The following is an 18,215-nucleotide window of genomic DNA, read 5'->3' on the forward strand; positions in this document are numbered from 1 at the left end:
GCGGAAATAAATGACCTCCAAGGTCGTCTTCAATTCTGACTTCGGGAATTGGGGAGAGCACTTCCGGTGGGAGGAGGGAGGGCGAAAAGGAAGAGGAAAAGGCGGCGCGGAGGAGGAGGTGCCGCGCGTCGCCGAGGTGGCACCGGCGACTCCGCCCCGGCGCTCTCCCAGGGTCCCCAGCTTTCCGCTGGGCCCGGCGGAAACGAGCCGCCGCTCCGGGCCGGTGACGGAGCTCCCGGAGGTGGGCGGGCGGCGCCGCTGGCTGGGCCCGGTCCCACCCCGCCCCGGCCCGCCCCGGCGGCCTTGTGCGCGCGGGCGGTGACAGTGGCCGCCCCGAGGTGTTCGGTCCCTGCGTGCCACGCCCCCTGCCCGCCCGCCTGTCCTTCGGAGGCACGCCCCCTCCCGCCTCTCCGCTTCGACCCCCTCAGGGGCCCAGGCGGGGCCCAAATCTCCGCCAGCATCGCCGCCATCGTCTGCGCCGCGTCCCTAGCTCAGCGAAGGACAGGCCTCGCGCCGGGACCCCCATCGACTTCTGAGGTGGCCAGAGCCCCGCCGCGGCCCCTGCCCCTACCCTGGGTTTTCCTCCACACACTCGCCCACCGGCCGCGACACCCCCCCCCCACCCCAGTTCCACAGTGCCTTGGGATTCTCGTTCATGTGGCCTGGCCCCCTCCCCCGCACCTTGCCGCGCGCCCCCGGCTCCTCGCGCCCACCTGCTCCCGCCGCTCACCCACCGGGTCTCCCGTGACCCTCGCCTGGGTCTCCCGCCGCCCCCACCGGCTTGCTGCTCCAGCGTCTCCAGTCCGCGCCCGCAGCCCACCAGCCTCTCCCAGCCCATCGCGCCTTGCCCTCCCCCCACCCCACTCCACCAACAGTTCTCCGGGTCTCTTGTCTCTGTGACACACTCCTGCGCTTCAACCATTGGACCTGGCGTCCCTTCCCAGACACACTCGGGTCTCACTCCCCAATGCCCCCTCCCCCCCCCCCCCCGCACCCCACACACACCCCTCCTGGTGTCCTGTATCTCCTTCTCAGGGCTGCTGCCTGTCCCAGGGCCTTGGGATTCACTTGTAACTCCAAGGCTGCCCTGCCCCCACTGTCCCCTTCCCATTGCTCCAAACCAACCCATTCCAGGCTGCCGGGCCTCGGACGCTCCTTTCAACCAAACTTTGTGTTCTTAGAACAAACACCCCAGTGTTCCCCTGCTGAGGCCTGGCCGCACCCAGCCTGCAGCAGGCAACTCCTGGGCCCTGCTTTACCCCAGTCAACGGGACAGCTGTTACCACATTTGCTTCCCCAACTCCTGGATGTCCTTGATTTTCATTTTAGCTTGCCTGTTCTCTTCTGCTTGTGTGTCTCAGGTGCCGGCATGGTAGGGGAGCTCCGCTACAGGGAATTCAGAGTGCCCCTGGGGCCGGGCTTGCACGCCTATCCAGATGAGCTGATCCGCCAGCGGGTGGGCCACGATGGGCATCCTGAGTACCAGATCCGCTGGCTCGTCCTCCGGCGCGGGGAAGACGGGGAAGGGGGCTCTAGCCAAGTGGACTGCAAGGCTGAGCACATCCTGCTGTGGATGTCCAACGACGAGATCTACGCCAACTGCCACAAGATGCTGGACGAGGACGGACAGGTCATCGGGCCCTCGCAGGAGATTGCAGGGGATGCTGGGGCCCTGGACAAATCCGTGCTGGGGGAAATGGAAACCGATGTGAAGTCTTTGATTCAGAGGGCCCTCCGGCAGCTGGAGGAGTGTGCGGGCACCATCCCTCCTGCCCCTCTGCTTCACACGGTCCACGTACTCAGCGCGTACGCCAGCATCGAGCCCCTGACTGGGGTGTTCAAAGACCCAAGGGTCCTGGACCTGCTCATGCACATGTTGAGTAGTCCTGATTATCAGATCCGCTGGAGTGCGGGCCGGATGATCCAAGCCCTGGCCTCCCATGATGCTGGTGAGGAACGGTGTGGGGCCAAAGGAAGGGGAAGCTAGGTCAGCCCAGGGCCTCACAGGACACTGTGGCAGGAGCCTCTGCCTCATCAGTGCCTGAATGATTCTGTTGCCCTTCTCTTTGAGGTGGAAGAAAAGGAGGTAGGAAGGTAGGTGGGGACATCTCTATAGGAAGAGGAAGGCTGGCTCAGTCAGGAGAGCATGCAACTCTTCATCCCAGGGGTCGTGAGTTCAAGCCCCATGTTGGGCATAGAGTTTACTTAAAAAATAATAAGAGAGAGAGGAAGGGCTGAATCCTCAAGAACCTCATATTAATTGGATCTCTATGCAAAGGAAGAGTTAAGATACTAGACTATTGCAGGATATATACGTATACGAAATACATATATAGAAAAGATAGTAAGTTGTTGTTTTTGAAGCAAATCAGCAAATCATGTCATCCCTAATGCGTGGTGACAAAGGGATTGGACTGAGAGGGTAGAGGGTCTAGGAGGGATGCCTGGGAAGAGCATGTGAGGGAGCCATTACTGACTGGGGTGTGGGTTTTAGGGACACGGACCCAGATCCTTCTCTCGCTGAGCCAGCAAGAGGCCATTGAGAAACACCTGGATTTTGACAGCCGCTGTGCTCTGCTAGCCCTGTTTGCACAGGCCACACTCTCTGAACACCCCATGTCTTTTGAGGGCATTCAGCTGCCACAGGTATTCTGTGGGGGGGTATTGGGGGCGGGGGCTCTAAACAAGATCTAGGGACCAGGACTTTGTACCCGTCCTTAAAGGATGGAGTGGAAAGATGAGCTAAAGCTGGAACAAGGTGGATATAGGCCCAAGGTTGCATCCCACAGGTCCCAGGAAGGCTGCTCTTCTCCCTGGTGAAGCGCTATTTGCATGTCACTTCCCTTCTGGACCAGCTGAATGACAGCGCTGCAGAACCGGGAGCCCAGAACAACTCTGCTCCTGAGGAGTTGAGTGGGGAAAGGGATCGACTGGAGCTGGAGTTCAGCATGGCCATGGGCACCCTGATCTCAGAGCTGGTGCAGGCCATGCGCTGGGACTGGGCCTCGAGCAGACAGGGGCCCTCGGCACGGTCCTCCTGCTCCATCTTCCAGCCCCAGCTGGCAGAGGCCAACCCGGGGCTGCCTCCCACCCGGGCCCAGCCCTCCATTAGGAGGTCACGGAGGTTCCGCCCTCGCACTGAGTTTGCAAGTGGCAACACTTATGCCTTGTACGTGCGAGAGATGCTGCAGGCCGGGATGCGAGTGCGCATGCTGGAGGACTACGAGGAGGTCAGCGCTGGGGACGAGGGCGAGTTCCGTCAGAGCAACAGTGGCGTGCCCCCCGTGCAGGTGAGCGAGGGCGCGTGGGGGACGCTGGTGGGGATCTAGCTGGGGGAGCATAACTGGGGCTGCTGTGCAGGGGGCTCTGGCAGGCCACCCCGGGAGAAAAACCCCGTGGGGATTGCAGTGGTTAAAGGGGGTCAGCAGGTAAGAGGGGGGCCATTTGGAGGGCCGAGAAAATCGGGGCTGTTTCTTCTTCAGGAAGAAACAGATACAGCAAGACTGTCCCAAAGGTCGGGGTCAGGGAGAGAGTAGCTGAGGTCAGGAGGAAGTGGGGGGGGGGCGGCATAAGCCATCAAGGATGGGGGGAGGAGAAGCAGAGCCTATTCCCATAGGAGAAGGCAGCCTTTGTGGGTATGTTCGTGTTCTCCATAGGCCAGCATTGTATTGTTTGGAGGTTGTTCCAAACCTGGCCGGGTGGTCAGCCAGAGAGCTGTATGTTCTCATCATTGGGCCACCACCAGCCGTTAAGTGAGCCATCTCTTTCCTTTCCCTCTCTTTTTTCCCCATATCCTCCAGGTGTTGTGGGAGTCGACAGGCCGCACCTACTGGGTACACTGGCACATGCTGGAAATTCTGGGCTTTGAGGAAGACATTGAGGATGTGGTTGAGGCTGATGAGTACCACGGGGCAGCGGTCAGTGGAGCCCTGGGTGTAGGTGAGCCCGGAGAGGAAGCAGGGTCCGCGCTGAGTACAGGAGCAGTGGTCTGGCCCGGCAGGCAATGACATCTTCGGGCCCTCTGACCTGTTCCCACAGCTCTGCCCACCTGGCGGTGGAAGCCCATGACAGAGCTCTATGCAGTGCCCTATGTTCTGCCTGAGGATGAGGATGCTGAAGAGAGTGAACACCTGTCCCAGGCGGAGTGGTGGGAGCTCCTCTTCTTCATCAAGAAGCTCGATGGCCCCGACCATCAGGAGGTTCTCCAGATCCTCCAGGAGAACCTGGATGGGGAGGTAGAGCCAGCCTGGAGACACCCAGAAGTCGGAGGGCTCATGGCAAGGGCTGGACTGATAGAGCATTTGGGAGGCTTAGGATGGAGAGTGGAGGTCCACAGTGTAAGGGGCTGCAGGGGAGGGATCTAGAATGTTCAGAGGCATTGGCAAGCTGTGTGGGAGGAGGCAGCTGCCAGCCAGGAGAGCTTCAGGATGGAGAAGGCCTGTGCGGAGATCCGCACCACTACCAAGTGGCCCCTGGAGGCTTCTGTGCTGGCAGGGCTACCCACAGTGAGACCTTCTCCCCAACGACAGGTTCTGGATGACGAGATCCTAGCTGAGCTGGCCGTGCCCATAGAGTTGGCCCAGGACCTGCTGCTGGCTCTGCCACAGCGACTCGATGACAGCGCTCTCAGGGACCTGCTCAACTGCCGTGTCTACAGGAAATATGGGCCCGAGGCCCTGGCGAGGCAGCCAGCTTACCCAACCCTGCTGGAAGCCCAGGCCCAGCCTCAGGAATCAGCAGGTGCAGCCAGAGTGGAAGGTGGGGCGCTAGACAGACTTTGCAGCAGCTCTGTAGGCTGGCCTCCAGGAGGGCTTCAGCCCAGGAGAGGTGTCTGTGCCAATTTTGGTGCCCTCCTGTCTGGAAGAGTTGGCACCCAAGGAGGAAAATGAAGCGTAGAGCGGCTCCCTCCAGTGAGCAGGAGAGGATGGAAAGTCAGAACATTGAAAGAGATCTGAAGCCTCATAAAGCCTCCACGTTGAACTTTTTCTGTTGTAGAGAAAGCCAAAGTATTGCATGCTTTTTTTTTTTTTAAGATTTTATTTATTTGAGAGAAAGAATGAGAGAGAGTACTTGAGAGGGGGGAGGGTCAGAGGGAGAAGCCAACTCCCTGCCGAGCAGGGAGCCCGACGCGGGACTTGATCCCGGGACTCCAGGATCATGACCTGAGCCGAAGGCAGTCGCTTAACCAACTGAGCCACCCAGGTGCCCTGCGTGCTTTTAGATACAGGGAAATGCTCTGTTATTTGCAGACGGAAGGCTCCTTTGCTATTTTAAGAATATAAAACACAAGATTTGTCACAGAGCAGTCTTATAAATACATTAAGAGATGCTCTAAGATCCCCAAGCTAATTTTTAGGGGGACCCCCCCAAAAAAAACATTTTTAGGAGAAATTGGGAGCTATAATTGTGTCTATCTTTTTCTGATCTTAACCTCACCGACCACGGCCAACTCTTGTGACGTCCACCTTCCTGTAGGAAAAGAACCCCCAACTCAGTATCCCGACACTCCTCTGCGGCGACTGATGGAGGGCTGCGGTCCGCCTGGGAGAACCTTCCTGGACCTGGAGCGAGCCCTCAGCTCGGGGCGGCCCCAGGAGACAGAGATCAGGCCGTTCCTGCTCCAGCTGCAGCGGCAGCCCCAGCCCTTCCTTACCCTGATGCGGAGCCTGGCCAGCCCGGCGGCCAACAAACCCCTGCACCTGACCGTTCTGAGGTGAGGGGGTGGGGCGGGGCATGGGGCCAAGGGGTCTCTGAGGCTAGCTGCACATCTCTCTCCTCCTGCCTCCCCACCCCCACTCCCCAGAATCCTGATGCAGCTGGTGGACTTCCCCGAGGCACTGCTTCTCCCCTGGCACGAGGCCATGGACGCCTGCATGGCCTGCCTGCGGTCACCAGACACTGACCGAGAGGTACCCCCACCCTGCTCTGCGGAGATGCTGCTGGAGGGAGAGGCCACAAGGCAGCCTCTGATGAGGCAGGCCCCCTGGGCGAGGCTCTGGAGGGCACAGTGGAGCCTCTGTGCTCCTGGTTTGGGATTTGTTTTTAAAATCGAATTTTTTTTTTTCAAATAGGTAATACATTCATACAGTTACAAATCAAAATGGTAGAACAAGGTCTACACTGAGAATTCTCACTTCCACTGTTCTTACTTCCATCTAATTCTCCCAGTGACTCTCCCCAAGTCCCTTATTGGTTACCACTCGTATTAATTAATGTGTCCTTCCTGTGGGCCTTATGCAAATATAAATAAGCCCAAGCGTATGATCTTATTTGCCATTTCCTTTCTTACACAAAAGGTTATGGCTATATTACATGAGAAGCTTCAGTAGCTCCTGTTTGGCTGGGCCTGTTGGGGGACGGGGATGCAAGAGGCAGAGGGGACATCATATCTCAGGGTCCCCCGCCACAGAGAGGTCCTGGGCTTGGAAGGCCTGGTAGGGTGTGTCTGCAGTGCACACCTTTGGCGGTTACCCAGATTTTCATTTCACAGGTAGACTCACTGAGCGTCCCTCTCCGCCCCACCCCCCGCCACCAGGTGTCTGTGCTTGGGGCCTGAGCATCTCAAAATGCAGCCCCACAGCTGGTTCTTGGGACATGGCCTAAGAAGGAACCACCTGGGAAGCTCTCTGCACCTATTGCCAACATAATCAGTCGTCAAGCACCCCAGGATGGCAGAGCATCTCTTAGCTTTTCCGTGTCTGTTTGCCTTGGGTTCTCCAACTCCACCCAGCCCTTGTTCCTCTTGTCCATTTCCTGTGGTAGCCCCAGCACCTATACACCACAGTGGGTGCATAGTAAATACTCCAGAAGATTGCCTGTGGCCTGGGCCTCATCCCCTGTATTGACCAGCGCTGTCCCCACCTCAGGTGCTCCAGGAGCTGATTTTTTTCCTGCACCGCCTAGCCTCCGCGAGCAGGGACTATGCCGTGGTGCTGAATCAGCTCGGAGCCCGAGATGCCATCTCCAAGGCCCTGGAAAAGCACCTGGGAAAACTGGAGCTGGCTCAGGAGCTGCGGGACATGGTGTTCAAGTGTGAGAAGCATGCCCACCTCTACCGGAAACTCACCACCAACATCCTGGGAGGCTGTATCCAGGTCAGGAGGGAGGGCAGGGTTCGCCTCTGGGTAAGACCATGAGCCCTGAGCAGTGGTGGGGGAAGAGGCTGTATTCCTGCAGCTGGGAAAGGCAGGAGAGTCCAGTGAACCCGAGGAAGGGCATTTGTTCTCTGCACCCCTTTCCCCACCGGGTCCTGCCGCGCCAGGGTTCTGGAGGAAGTCCCGTTGCTGCTGGGTCTTTCTTCCATACGTGTTTGCATGTGCTCTCCACGTGTGCTCCTCCCTCCTCCCTCCTCCCTCCTCCCCGCGCCCTTCTCTCTGATGTTCCGGCTGCAGATGGTGCTGGGCCAGATCGAAGACCACAGACGGACCCACCGACCCATCAACATCCCCTTCTTTGACGTGTTCCTCAGATACCTGTGCCAGGGTCTGTGCCTGTCCCCGCCTTATGCCACACCCCTACACCTGTGTCCGTTTTCCCTCCACACCTACCGGGCTCTGACGGCCGCCCCTCCCCCCGCCCCCAGGCTCCAGTGTGGAAGTGAAGGAGGACAAGTGCTGGGAGAAGGTGGAGGTGTCCTCCAACCCGCACCGGGCCAGCAAGCTGACGGACCGCAACCCCAAGACCTACTGGGAGTCCAGCGGCAGCACCGGCTCCCACTACATCACCTTGCACATGCGCCAGGGCGTCCTCATCAGGTAACGTGCCCCACAACGTACGCACTTTGTCGTGACTTCCTTGTGTTTGTCTTGGGGGAAGCACCACGGGGCCCCCCTCAAGCCCACACGTGACCAGAGTCCCCTTGGCTGTGTCTACAAGGACACAACTCGTTCCGGTCCTGATGGTTTCCTCATCCCTGCTCCCAGGCAGCTAACTCTGCTGGTGGCTGGTGAAGACTCGAGCTACATGCCGGCCAGGGTGGTGGTGTTTGGGGGCGACAGTGCCAGCTCTCTTAACACACAACTCAACTCGGTAGGGATCCGCATGCCATTAGATCAGCCTTCACAGGGCCCGCCCTCCTGCCCAGACTCCTGAACACACCTAAGTTCTTCCCCGTCTGGAGCCCCCTAGAAAGTAGAGTCCTTTCTCCCTGTGCCGTTGTGACAGCATCAGGCCCCAAGAGTGAGGGTGGCATTGGGACTCCTTGTTCAGGACCCCACACCCGCCTGGGCTGAGGGAAGGAGGGAACAGGAGCAGGTGTGGGTGCTGCCAGCACTGCCATCCACACACGGGGAGCTGACAACAGCCCCCTCTGCCCCGCACCAGGTCAATGTGATGCCCTCCGCCAGCCGGGTGATCCTCCTGGAGAACCTGAACCGCTTCTGGCCCATCATCCAGATCCGCATAAAACGCTGCCAGCAGGTTTGCCGGGGGCCTGGGGTGTGGTCTGGGGGTATGGAGCTCTGGGTTCTGTAACTGTTGCAGATCTTGAGTCAGGGCTCTAGCCCGGGGCAAGGGCAACTCCAGGAGTAAGACACAAAGGTGTGCCTGACCCCAGCGCACCCTGAGGGGAACGTGGAGCAGGTGAAGACAGGCCTGCATCCCTTGCAGGGTGGCATCGACACGCGCATCCGGGGGTTGGAGGTCCTGGGCCCCAAGCCCACCTTCTGGCCGGTGTTTCGGGAGCAGCTGTGCCGTCACACACGCCTCTTCTACATGGTGCGGGCACAGGCCTGGAGCCAGGACATAGCGGAGGACCGCCGGAGCCTCCTGCACCTGAGTTCCAGGTGTGTGCGAGCATGTGCGTGTGGCTCTGTGTGTGTGAAAGGGAAGAGTAGTACCCTGGGTAGGGTTCGATGGAGGGTTAACATGCTTGGAGAGGCGGCTGGGGTGTTCTACAGTTTGGGGAAGGAAAGAAAGAATGGAGAGAAGAGATTTCTCTGGTGGGCTGGGGGTGGGAGGTGCCGGTTAACGCAGGGGAGCTTCGAAGTACTGGGTAGAGATTGGGTCTGGTTGGTAGGGGCTAGCCGGGCCGTCTTAGGCTGGGCAGATGCTGGGGTAATTCGAGCCCCTGATACCTGCCTCCCCCAGACTCAACGGGGCTCTGCGCCAGGAGCAGAATTTTGCTGATCGCTTCCTCCCTGATGACGAGGCCGCCCAAGCACTGGGCAAGACCTGCTGGGAGGCCCTGGTCAGCCCCCTGGTGCAGAACATCACCTCCCCCGGTAACGGTCCTGACCCTTGGCCCCACTAACGAGCCCCTTCTTGCTCTGCCGTAGAGCCATCTGCATTATGTTCTTGGCCCATTTGGTACCTGCAGTGGTTTGGTACCCCAGTGCCCCTCTCCTCCCAGCCCAGGGGCCATCTCCTTTCCCATGTCTCCCAGGTGCCAGCTGACACCATAAAGGGGGCCTTGCTAGCTGCCCCCACCTCCACCACCCGGTACCTTCTGTCTGAGCCCTCATTCTCGGTGCTTCTGTCCAGTCCAGCCTCTCCTACTGCCCTGGAGACACGCCCTGCCTTGGCTTGTTTTTCCCCACCTCCAGATGAGGATGGCATCAGCCCCCTGGGCTGGCTGTTGGACCAGTACCTGGAGTGTCGGGAGGCGGCCCACAACCCCCAGAGCCGCGCGGCTGCTTTCTCTTCCCGGGTGCGCCGCCTCACCCACCTGCTAGTGCACGTGGAGCCCTGCGAGGCGCCCCCTTCAGCAATGGCTGCTCCCCGGCCCAGTGAGTACCTGCAGTTCCGGTGGGAGGTCGGTGAGAAGTGTTTCTCTGTGGACCCCCACTCGCACCCTACTGCCTTCTGTCCCTCCTCACACTTTCCCTCCCCACCCAGCTGTTCATCTTCCTGGTTTGTGTCACCCCCACCCAGGAGCATCACGGCGGGGAGGGGGCGGGCAGCACGTCAGGAAAGGCCCCAGGGCTCACCCTGGTCTGGGGACCCCCAAGCTAAGGGGCTGCCCCTGCCTCCGCCCCTTCCCCTGTCTCCACAGAGGGCAGAAACCGCAGCCACGACTGGAGCTCCCTGGCCACCCGGGGGCTTCCCAGCAGCATCGTGAGAAACCTGACCCGCTGTTGGCGGGCGGTGGTGGAGGAGCAGGTGGGCAGGAGCAGGTGCCGGGGAGGGGAGGGCGGACAGCGGCCTGCTGGGCCGTGCCCTCACGCCGCAGCCACCTCCCTCCAGGTGAACAGCTTCCTGACCTCGCGCTGGCGGGATGACGACTTCGTGCCCCGCTACTGCGAACACTTTCACAGCCTGCAGAAGTCGAGCTCCGAGCTATTTGGGCCCAGGGCAGCCTTCTTGCTGGCGCTGCACAACGGCTGTGCTGGCGGCCTGCTGAAGCTCCCATTCCTCAAAGCTGCCCATGTGAGCCTCCCGCCTTGCCTCTGCCCCGGGCGCCTCCCTGAAATCACTCTGTGCCCCCCTCCTCACAACGGCCTCCCTTCTGTGCCCATTCAGCAAGGACCGGGGTTTGCATAGAACCATGTGTTTGCAAACTCAAACACCAAAGACACAGATAGTGGCCTGCAACGTGCTCTTCTAATATTGTCTTGACATGCTTGCTGTTTCTATTTGTGTGCACGGTTTAACACTTTACCCACAAGTAGCCAAAACGCTTTATGCTCTTGTCTTTGGACCGTTATATATACATATTTTTAAGAGTTTGTTTATTTGAGATAGAGATAGTGCATGAGTGGGGGTGGGGGCAGAGGGAGAGGGAGAAGCAGGCTTCCCACCGAGCAGGGAGCCCGATGCGAAGCTCGATCCCAGGACCCCGGGATCATGACCTGAGCTGAAGGCAGATGCTTAACAACTGAGCCACCCAGGCGCCCTTGACTGTTACGTTAAAAGCCTTTTTCAGTGTTGCTTTGTCCGTATTTTTTATTTTTGTATGAATTCCATCTAATGGGTGTACTAGAATTTACTCCACCATTCCCAGCATTCCGTAGATGTGTAATAAGCACTTCAAATGTGTCCGGCACTGTGATAAGAGCTGAAGATAGACAAAGTCCCTCTCCTCAAAGTTTGCAGTCTTCCTGGGAAGGCGCACGGTTGGGCAGGTGATAAAGTCAGCCAGGCTAAGCGCGACAGGGGGCTGAACAGCGGCTGCTCGAGTTGCTTCCGGTCCTTCTGTCTGATCAGTGACACTGCAGTGGGACCATCTCTGTGCGCATAAATCATTTCCTCATATTAAATTATTGTGATTAATTTTTAGAAACATTCAGTGTGAAAAAAACACCTCCTGGGGCTCCTGGGAGGCTCAGTCGTTAAGCGTTTGCCTTCGGCTCAGGTCATCGTCCCAGGGTCCTGGGATCGAGCCTCGCATCGGGCTCCCTGCTCAGCAGGAAGCCTGCTTCTCCCTCTCCCACTCCCCCTGCTTGTGTTCCTGCTCTCGCTGTGTCTCTCTCTGTCAAATAAATAAAATCTCTAAAAAAATCCACCTCCTAATTGTTAACTTGCACAACTGTTGACAGGTTTATAAAAGTTTTTTATTTTTATTGTTATGTTAATCACCATACATTACATCATTAGTTTTTGATGTAGTGTTCCATGATTCATTGTGCACAACACCCAGTGCTCCACGCAGAACGTGCCCTCCTTAATACCCATCACCGGGCTAACCCATCCCCCCACCCTCCTCTAGAACCCTCAGTTTGTTTCTCAGAGTCCATCGTCTCTCATGGGTCGTCTCCCCCTCTGACTTACTCCCCTTCATTCTTCCCCTCCTGCTATCTTTTTCTTTTTCTTTTTTATAAAAGTGTTTTGTAAAAGTGTCGCCCACCTTGGGAAGCAGCTCGGCTGTTCTGTCCACTTGCGCAGACCTTCCTCTCTGCCCCCGCCCGCCTCCTCCAGCCGCCTGTGCATGGTTTCCCTGTGCCCTTCTCCGTGTGCAGGTGAGTGAGCAGTTTGCCCGGCACATCGACCAGCGGATCCAGGGCAGCCGGATCGGCGGAGCCCGGGGGATGGAGATGCTGGTGCAGCTGCAGCGGTGCCTGGAGACAGTCCTCATCTTCTCCGGCCTGGAGATAGCCACCACCTTTGAGCATTACTACCAGTGAGTGCGGATCTGGGGGGCGGGGGGCACGGATGGCAGGGGCGGGGGCAGGGCTCGCGCCAGCTCGCAAGCCCAGGGAGTCCAGACTTTGGGCAGTGTGGGGGGGGCGGCGGGGGGCCGGGCCGAGCTGCCGCCACACTGAGGCTCGGCCCTGCTCTGCGTGTGCTGCAGGCACTACATGGCAGACCGTCTCCTGGGCGTGGGCTCGAGCTGGCTGGAGGGGGCTGTGCTGGAGCAGATCGGGCCCTGCTTCCCCAACCGCCTCCCCCAGCAGATGCTGCGCAGCCTGAGCACCTCCGAGGAGCTGCAACGCCAGTTTCACGTCTACCAGCTCCAGCAGCTCGATCAGGAACTCCTGAAGCTGGACGACACCGAGAAGAAGATGCAGGTGGGCGTGGGCGCCGGCCAAGGGAGGGTGGGAAGGGAGGGAGGCAAGGAGTAGACCGGAGGAGGCCCAGCGGCTGGCGGGCACCCCGTGTTTCTTCCTCAGGGGGGCCCCGAGGCCAGTGACAAGGAGCACGAGGAGGAGAAGGCAGAGGAAGCAGAGGGAGCTGGGGCAGCAGTGGCCGCAGACGTGGCGGGGGAGGACGAGGAGGAGGAAGATGAGGATCTCTACTACGAGGGGGCCATGCCCGAAGTGGCCGTGCTCGTCCTGTCCCCACGCTGCTGGCCCATTGCCTCCATCCGCCACACGCTGAACCCCCGAACCTGCCTGCCCTCCTACCTCAGGGGCACCTTGAACCGCTACTCCAACTTCTACAGCAAGAGTGAGGAGCCCGGAAGAGGAGGCATTCGGGGAGGGAGCCTGCGGGTGGGGGCGGGCCCTGGGGTGAGAGCCTCAGTGGAGTGGATTTGAGAAGAAAAGAGCTTATGTTTGGGGTGAGGGCTGGGGCTATCAAGCACCAGGTCCCCAGACTGTTGCCTTTTCTGTCCTGAAAACAAACACAGGACTCTCTTTAGGGAGTGGGAGGTGGAGAGGATGGAGGCAGGGGCACCTGAGGCCACCAGGAAGGACTTGCCCCCAGTGGCAGGGGTCTGGCTCCTGGTCAGTCGTCGTCCCCTGAGCTTCCCACTGGGGGCTGATCCTGGGCTGGGAGGCAACATAGGGGGAAGAGACTCAGACCCTGCCCTCGGGGGGGTGGTTGGGGGGCTCCCACACTAACCAGGGAGACCTCATTCCCTCTTTCATCGTGGATAGCCCAGTTTGGTGAGAGCCCCAGGCCTTCCTCACTTGATGGTTTTGTCTCCCTAGGAAAAAAAAGGGGGGGGGACTTCTGGAAGGCACTGATCAGAGCCCCCTGGCACAAGGCGAGGCACAGGGTGGGCTGCCAGACACCTGAGGCTTACCCAAGAGGCAGGCACGGCGAAGGCTGAGCTCTGGAAGTTCAGACCAGGAAGCACAGGATCCATAAACACTGGGGTGCACGCTCAGCAGAGATTAGCAGGGGCAGGGCTCAACCAACAGTCCTCCCTCACCAGCCCTGACCCCCTTCTCTCCCTGACCCATCTCAGGTCAGAGCTACCCAGCCCTGGACATGGGACCCCATCGGCGGCTGCAGTGGACGTGGCTGGGCCGGGCTGAGCTGCAGTTTGGGGACCAGACCCTGCATGTGTCCACCGTGCAGATGTGGTTGCTGCTGTATCTCAACGAGCTGAAGGTGGCCCAGCCCAGCTAGGCAGCCCTGCTCTCTGTACCTTGTCCCCCACCCCTCTTCCCTAAACCTCGACTCCCTATCTTCCCTCCTTCTCCCTTTTCTGCTCCACTCTTTGGGGAAGCCCTGAGTATTTCCTTCATCTTCTCTAAGGCTGTCTCCGTGGAGAGCCTGCTGGCGCTCTCCGGGCTCTCTCCAGACATGCTCGATCAGGCGATTGGGCCTCTTACCTCTTCGAGAGGCCCCCTGGACCTTCAGGAGCAAAAGGGTATCCCAGGAGGTATGTACTTGGGGAGAGGGGCCTCTGCTCTCAGCCTCCTCGTGGGCCCCCCACTGGTGACTAGCGCTTATTTCAGGGGTGCTCAAGATTCGAGATGCCAGCGAGGAGCCCAGACCAAGGAGGGGCAACGTGTGGCTTATCCCACCTCAGACGTACCTGAAAGCTGAGGATGAAGAGGGTCGGAACCTGGAGAAGAGACGGAACCTTCTGAACTGCCTCATTGTCCGCATGCTCAAGGCACATGGGGACGAGGGGCTGCACATCGACCAGCTTGTCTGTCGGGTAGGTGGGGGGGGGGGGGGCGCTTCGGGGTCGGAGGCAGCCCACAGGAGGAGGCCTGTCCACCTTGGAAGCATCTGGTTCACCGTGGAGCCTGTAGGTGGATGAGGGGGGAGGCTGGGGCACGCCTAAAGGCCTTAGAGCTCACTGGCTGGGAGCCTGTGCCCGGAGTGGGAGCTCAAGGTGGAGTCAGCTGGGCATCTCCCACCTGCCGTGTTCCCTTCCCTCTCCTTCCCAGGTCCTGGACGCTTGGCAGAAGGGCCCATGTCCTCCCAGGGGTTTGGTCAGCAGCCTCGGTAGGGGGTCTGCCTGCAGCAGTACCGACGTCCTCTCCTGTATCCTGCACCTCCTGGGCCAGGGCACCGTGAGGCGCCATGATGACCGGCCCCACACACTGTCCTATGCGGTCCCCGTGACGGTGATGGAGCCTCACACCGAGTCCCTGAACCCAGGCTCTTCAGGCCCCAACCCACCCCTCACCTTCCATACCCTGCAGATCCGCTCTCGGGGCGTGCCCTACGCCTCCTGCAGCGGCACCCAGAGCTTCTCTACCTTCCGGTAGCCCTGGAGATGGGACCAGTGCTTTTTACGGAAATAAAATGCAGGAGTTTGATTACGTGGCCTGTGTGGTGAGTGCTAAGGCTCTGACGGGGCCGTGGAGACTTTCTGGCTGGAGAGAGGAGCCCTCTGGCTCTGAGGCCATGTCATCCCATGCCGAGAGTCACTGGCTAGGGTGAAGTTGGCAGCCCGGGGAGAGCGGTGGAGGGAGTCAGGTGTGGGTGGGGGGTAAGTAGACAGGGATGGACCTCCAGCCCTTCTCAGAGAGTATGTGGTCAGAAGTGCTTTCACCTGGCAGGCTGGAGACCCAAGTTCCCCTTGCCACACGCTCAGTGGCTTATAACTTGGGCAGATTGTTAAGCAGGGCTCCATCGTTTTCATTTGTGGAATTGGACCAGAGTCCCTCTGGGTTCTGACGAGCACCAGGTATGGGAGCATTTGACGTGCCAGTGAATCCCTCTTTTGGCCACCACACCCAGCAATGAGTGTAATGCACGATAAGATAAAGGACCCTTGTGGCCACTGCAGGCACCCAGGAGCCTGAATATGCATTCCATCCGAAAGCTTTAGGATCTGGGTTGGAAGCAGACCAAGAAGGAACTGCAGCTTCCTTGAGCCCCTCCTCACTGCCCTCTTTGGGTCCTGTAGAGCTGCTCTTGCCATAGCCAGACCCTCACTAGCACCATAGGCGGGCCACTGTTGGGGAGCCTTGCTCTGTGCTGCTGATTGACTCCCCTAGCCCCGCCCACACTGAGGCAGGGCAGGGCGCGCTAGGGGACCCAGTGCCAGGGGAGGAGCACTGCATCTTGGCACGCGCTATTCCAGGGGTCAGGAAGGAGTGACACAGGCCTCCTGAGTCCAAGGTTCTTGCAGCCAAGAGATGACTAGGAGAAGGCTACAGAAGAAAGGTGGGGGAGGAGTGAGGGAGTCACGTGGTGAGAGAGGGCCCAGAGGCCAGACAGAGGGAACTGGGTGCTACCCAAGACAGAGATTTGGAATAGAATCTGTAAGGGAAGAAGGCCAGGGCTTGGGAGAGTCAGGACGCCCAGGACAAGACAGCAAAACAGAGGGCAAACAGGGTAGCCACGGAGGGCCCGTGCCTGCTTTGCTTTGCAGTATGGTGCCCCCATGGTGCTGTGGGTGGTTCTCAGAGCAGAACATCTGGTTGGTCCACGCTAGTCCACAACACAGAGACTGGCAGCAGGCCAGGGCAGCACTGGGCCCCAGGGCACACGGGGTTGTTGAAGTTTGTCACTTGGGTACCTCTCCGCCTTTGTGCCAGAGATCATGGCCTAGCTCCTTTATGGGCCCAGGCCATGCCCTTATTGAGCTAGGTCTTAGGAGCCAGAACTTTTTGCCCTTTTCTGGGTTCTCATGCTCTTTCTGAGCCTATCCTTCTCCATCAGAGACCCAGAGAGGCTCCAGGCTCTAGTAGCCAGATCAGAATGCAGCACATGCAGGGGACAGGAGGGGACTTTGCTCCCCTGCTGCCCCCCTGCACTGCTGCTGTGCGCACAGGCTCCCGCATGGGCCGCGGGGCTGTAGGCTCAACCCCTCATTCGTCCTGCTCGTCTCCCTGCCCCTCAGCCTCCCACAGGGTGCCTACCTGCTTATCTGTAATGGATGAGTCTCTTGCAAATTCTTAGGGGAAGAACACACCAGTCTTGGCCCCAGTTCCCTGCATGTTCCTGCCTGCAGTCCAGCCCCTGTGCCCTCAGCACACAATGTAACCCTACCTCCACTCTGGCCTGATTTGTCCAAACGCAGCCACCCAGGTGAGCAGTCCCGACTGCCCGCTCACCAGCACCAGTGAAAACATGAGCCTCCTCCCCTGCCCTCAGGACTTGCCGTCCGTCCAGGGCACACGCTTCCTGTCTGACTCGGACAGAAGTTTGCTCCCCTGCCCCCCTTGTGAGACCCTCCTCACAGCCTTGGTTCCTTATATCCCAGACAGCTGGCTGTACACAAAGGATCGCATATTGATTCCACTTACAGGGAATGTTCTAAAATAGACAAATCTAGAGACAGTGGTTTAGTGGCTGCCTAGAGCTAGGGAGATTGGGAAGAAATGAGGAGTGTCTGCTAGACACTCGAAAATGTTTGTGATGTTTGCACAACTCTGAATAGACTAAAAACCATTGAATTGTACAATGTTTTTTCAAAAAAAATTTTTTTAAAGATTTTATGTAGTTATTTGACAGAGAGAGACACAGCGAGAAAGGGAACACAAGCAGGGGGAGTGGGAGAGGGAGAAGCAGGCCTCCCGCGGAGCAGGGAGCCCAATGCGAAGCTCGATCCCAGGACCCTGGGATCATGACCTGAGCCGAAGGCAGACGCTTAACGACTGAGCCACTCAGGCGCCCCCAAATTGTACAAATGGGTAAACTGAATTATATCTCAGTATGTTGCCAATAAAAACCAGAAACAAGCAGACCAACTAACCCGTAGCTAAAGCTCCGAGCTCTCCAATGTCTCCCGTGGGTCCTTGGTGAAGGGGAAAAGTGGCCGTCTGAAGGCCTGGGGGTGAGGGCAGCATACAACCTGGTGGTGGATGTGCATCGTGTTTTGACTACCGTTCATCTGAAGCCCCTTCTCATACTTGGGAACCCCACACAAATCACGAAAGGAAACAGAGCCCACCTCCCACCACATACAAGATTAGATACTTGGCTTTCCCAGCTATACCCCTGCAGCCATATAACCACGGCTTAGCCAAGAAAATGCCCCTGCCAGGACTTTCTCAATCTAGAGCAAAGCAGGAAGGAAAAGCGAAATACCTCTGGTGGCAGCCAGGAGATCTTCACCACACTCTGGTTCCCATGTAGGATTTAGGGTGCTTTTAAGGCTCAGACTTATCTGCCAACCACCATTCCTTTTTTTTTTTTTAAACTTTTCTCAAGCCTTGGGGTTCCTGGGTGGCTCAGTCGGTTAGACGTCGGCCTTTGGCTCAGGTCATGATCCCAGGGTCCTGGATTGAGCCCCGCATCGGGCTCCCTACGGAAGCCTGCTTCTCCCTCTCCCTCTGTCTGCTGTGTTCCCTCTCTCACTGTGTCTCTTTCTGTCAAATAAATAAATAAAATCTTTAAAAAAAAAACTTTTCTCAAGCCTTCGTTTTTCTGTGAGCCTTAAGAATTCGTCTTTTTCTGCTTTTATCAGCCAGAATCTGTTCTTTGGCTCTAAAGTAGGATTGACACGTGTGACATCAGGGACCCCAAAGCACTGGATCCCTCTGGGCAAGGCAAACTATCCTGGTAGCTTCACTCCTTGGCTTACAGTCACTGGGAAACAAATATTTTATGCTCATCTCACATTTCAGTCATCACAGTTACATCTTTTCCCCCAACCCAGACGCAAAAACATCAAACGCTTCTTCCTTTTTCTGATAGCTGCG

The 18,215-nt window shown here is 58.4% G+C and overlaps 1 protein-coding gene across 3 annotated transcripts; it reads left to right on the forward strand.

The window, feature by feature from the left end:
• The first annotated feature begins 119 nt into the window (after nucleotides 1-119).
• On the forward strand, nucleotides 120-14,879 carry CUL7 (cullin 7). 3 transcript variants are annotated; one of them, XR_003521606.2, is made up of 26 exons: nucleotides 120-537; nucleotides 1,362-1,949; nucleotides 2,495-2,646; nucleotides 2,790-3,290; nucleotides 3,801-3,939; nucleotides 4,039-4,235; nucleotides 4,530-4,758; nucleotides 5,476-5,713; nucleotides 5,804-5,909; nucleotides 6,867-7,094; nucleotides 7,392-7,482; nucleotides 7,583-7,754; nucleotides 7,923-8,028; nucleotides 8,323-8,418; nucleotides 8,608-8,783; nucleotides 9,088-9,221; nucleotides 9,543-9,725; nucleotides 9,992-10,098; nucleotides 10,183-10,365; nucleotides 11,895-12,055; nucleotides 12,227-12,443; nucleotides 12,546-12,822; nucleotides 13,568-13,713; nucleotides 13,861-13,987; nucleotides 14,138-14,269; nucleotides 14,505-14,646. XR_003521606.2 is itself a non-coding variant. In XM_027603183.2 (26 exons), the coding sequence occupies exons 2-26, from the start codon at nucleotides 1,370-1,372 to the stop codon at nucleotides 14,826-14,828; spliced, it is 5,076 nt and encodes a 1,691-aa protein (XP_027458984.1). In that variant the 5' UTR covers nucleotides 122-537; nucleotides 1,362-1,369; the 3' UTR covers nucleotides 14,829-14,879. The 3 variants fall into 3 exon arrangements, 2 of the variants coding, with proteins under 2 accessions (XP_027458984.1, XP_027458985.1); XM_027603183.2 differs by having other exon boundaries at nucleotides 122-537; nucleotides 14,064-14,269; nucleotides 14,505-14,879; XM_027603184.2 differs by having other exon boundaries at nucleotides 122-537; nucleotides 4,530-4,740; nucleotides 14,064-14,269; nucleotides 14,505-14,879.
• Nucleotides 14,880-18,215: the final 3,336 nt, after the last annotated feature.

The sequence above is a fragment of the Zalophus californianus genome, chromosome 7, assembly GCF_009762305.2.
Source record: "Zalophus californianus isolate mZalCal1 chromosome 7, mZalCal1.pri.v2, whole genome shotgun sequence".
In the NCBI taxonomy this organism is placed as follows: Eukaryota; Metazoa; Chordata; class Mammalia; order Carnivora; family Otariidae; genus Zalophus; species Zalophus californianus.

What these genes read in the sequence shown, in the direction of transcription:
- CUL7 (XM_027603183.2), top strand. Translation starts at nt 1,370, where the DNA reads ATGGTAGGGGAGCTCCGCTACAGGGAATTCAGAGTGCCCCTGGGGCCG. An exon ending in GCATAAAACGCTGCCAGCAG is followed by an intron (nt 8,419 to 8,607) that starts GTTTGCCGGGGG and finishes CATCCCTTGCAG; the next exon opens with GGTGGCATCGACACGCGCAT. An exon ending in TCGACCAGCTTGTCTGTCGG is followed by an intron (nt 14,270 to 14,504) that starts GTAGGTGGGGGG and finishes TCTCCTTCCCAG; the next exon opens with GTCCTGGACGCTTGGCAGAA.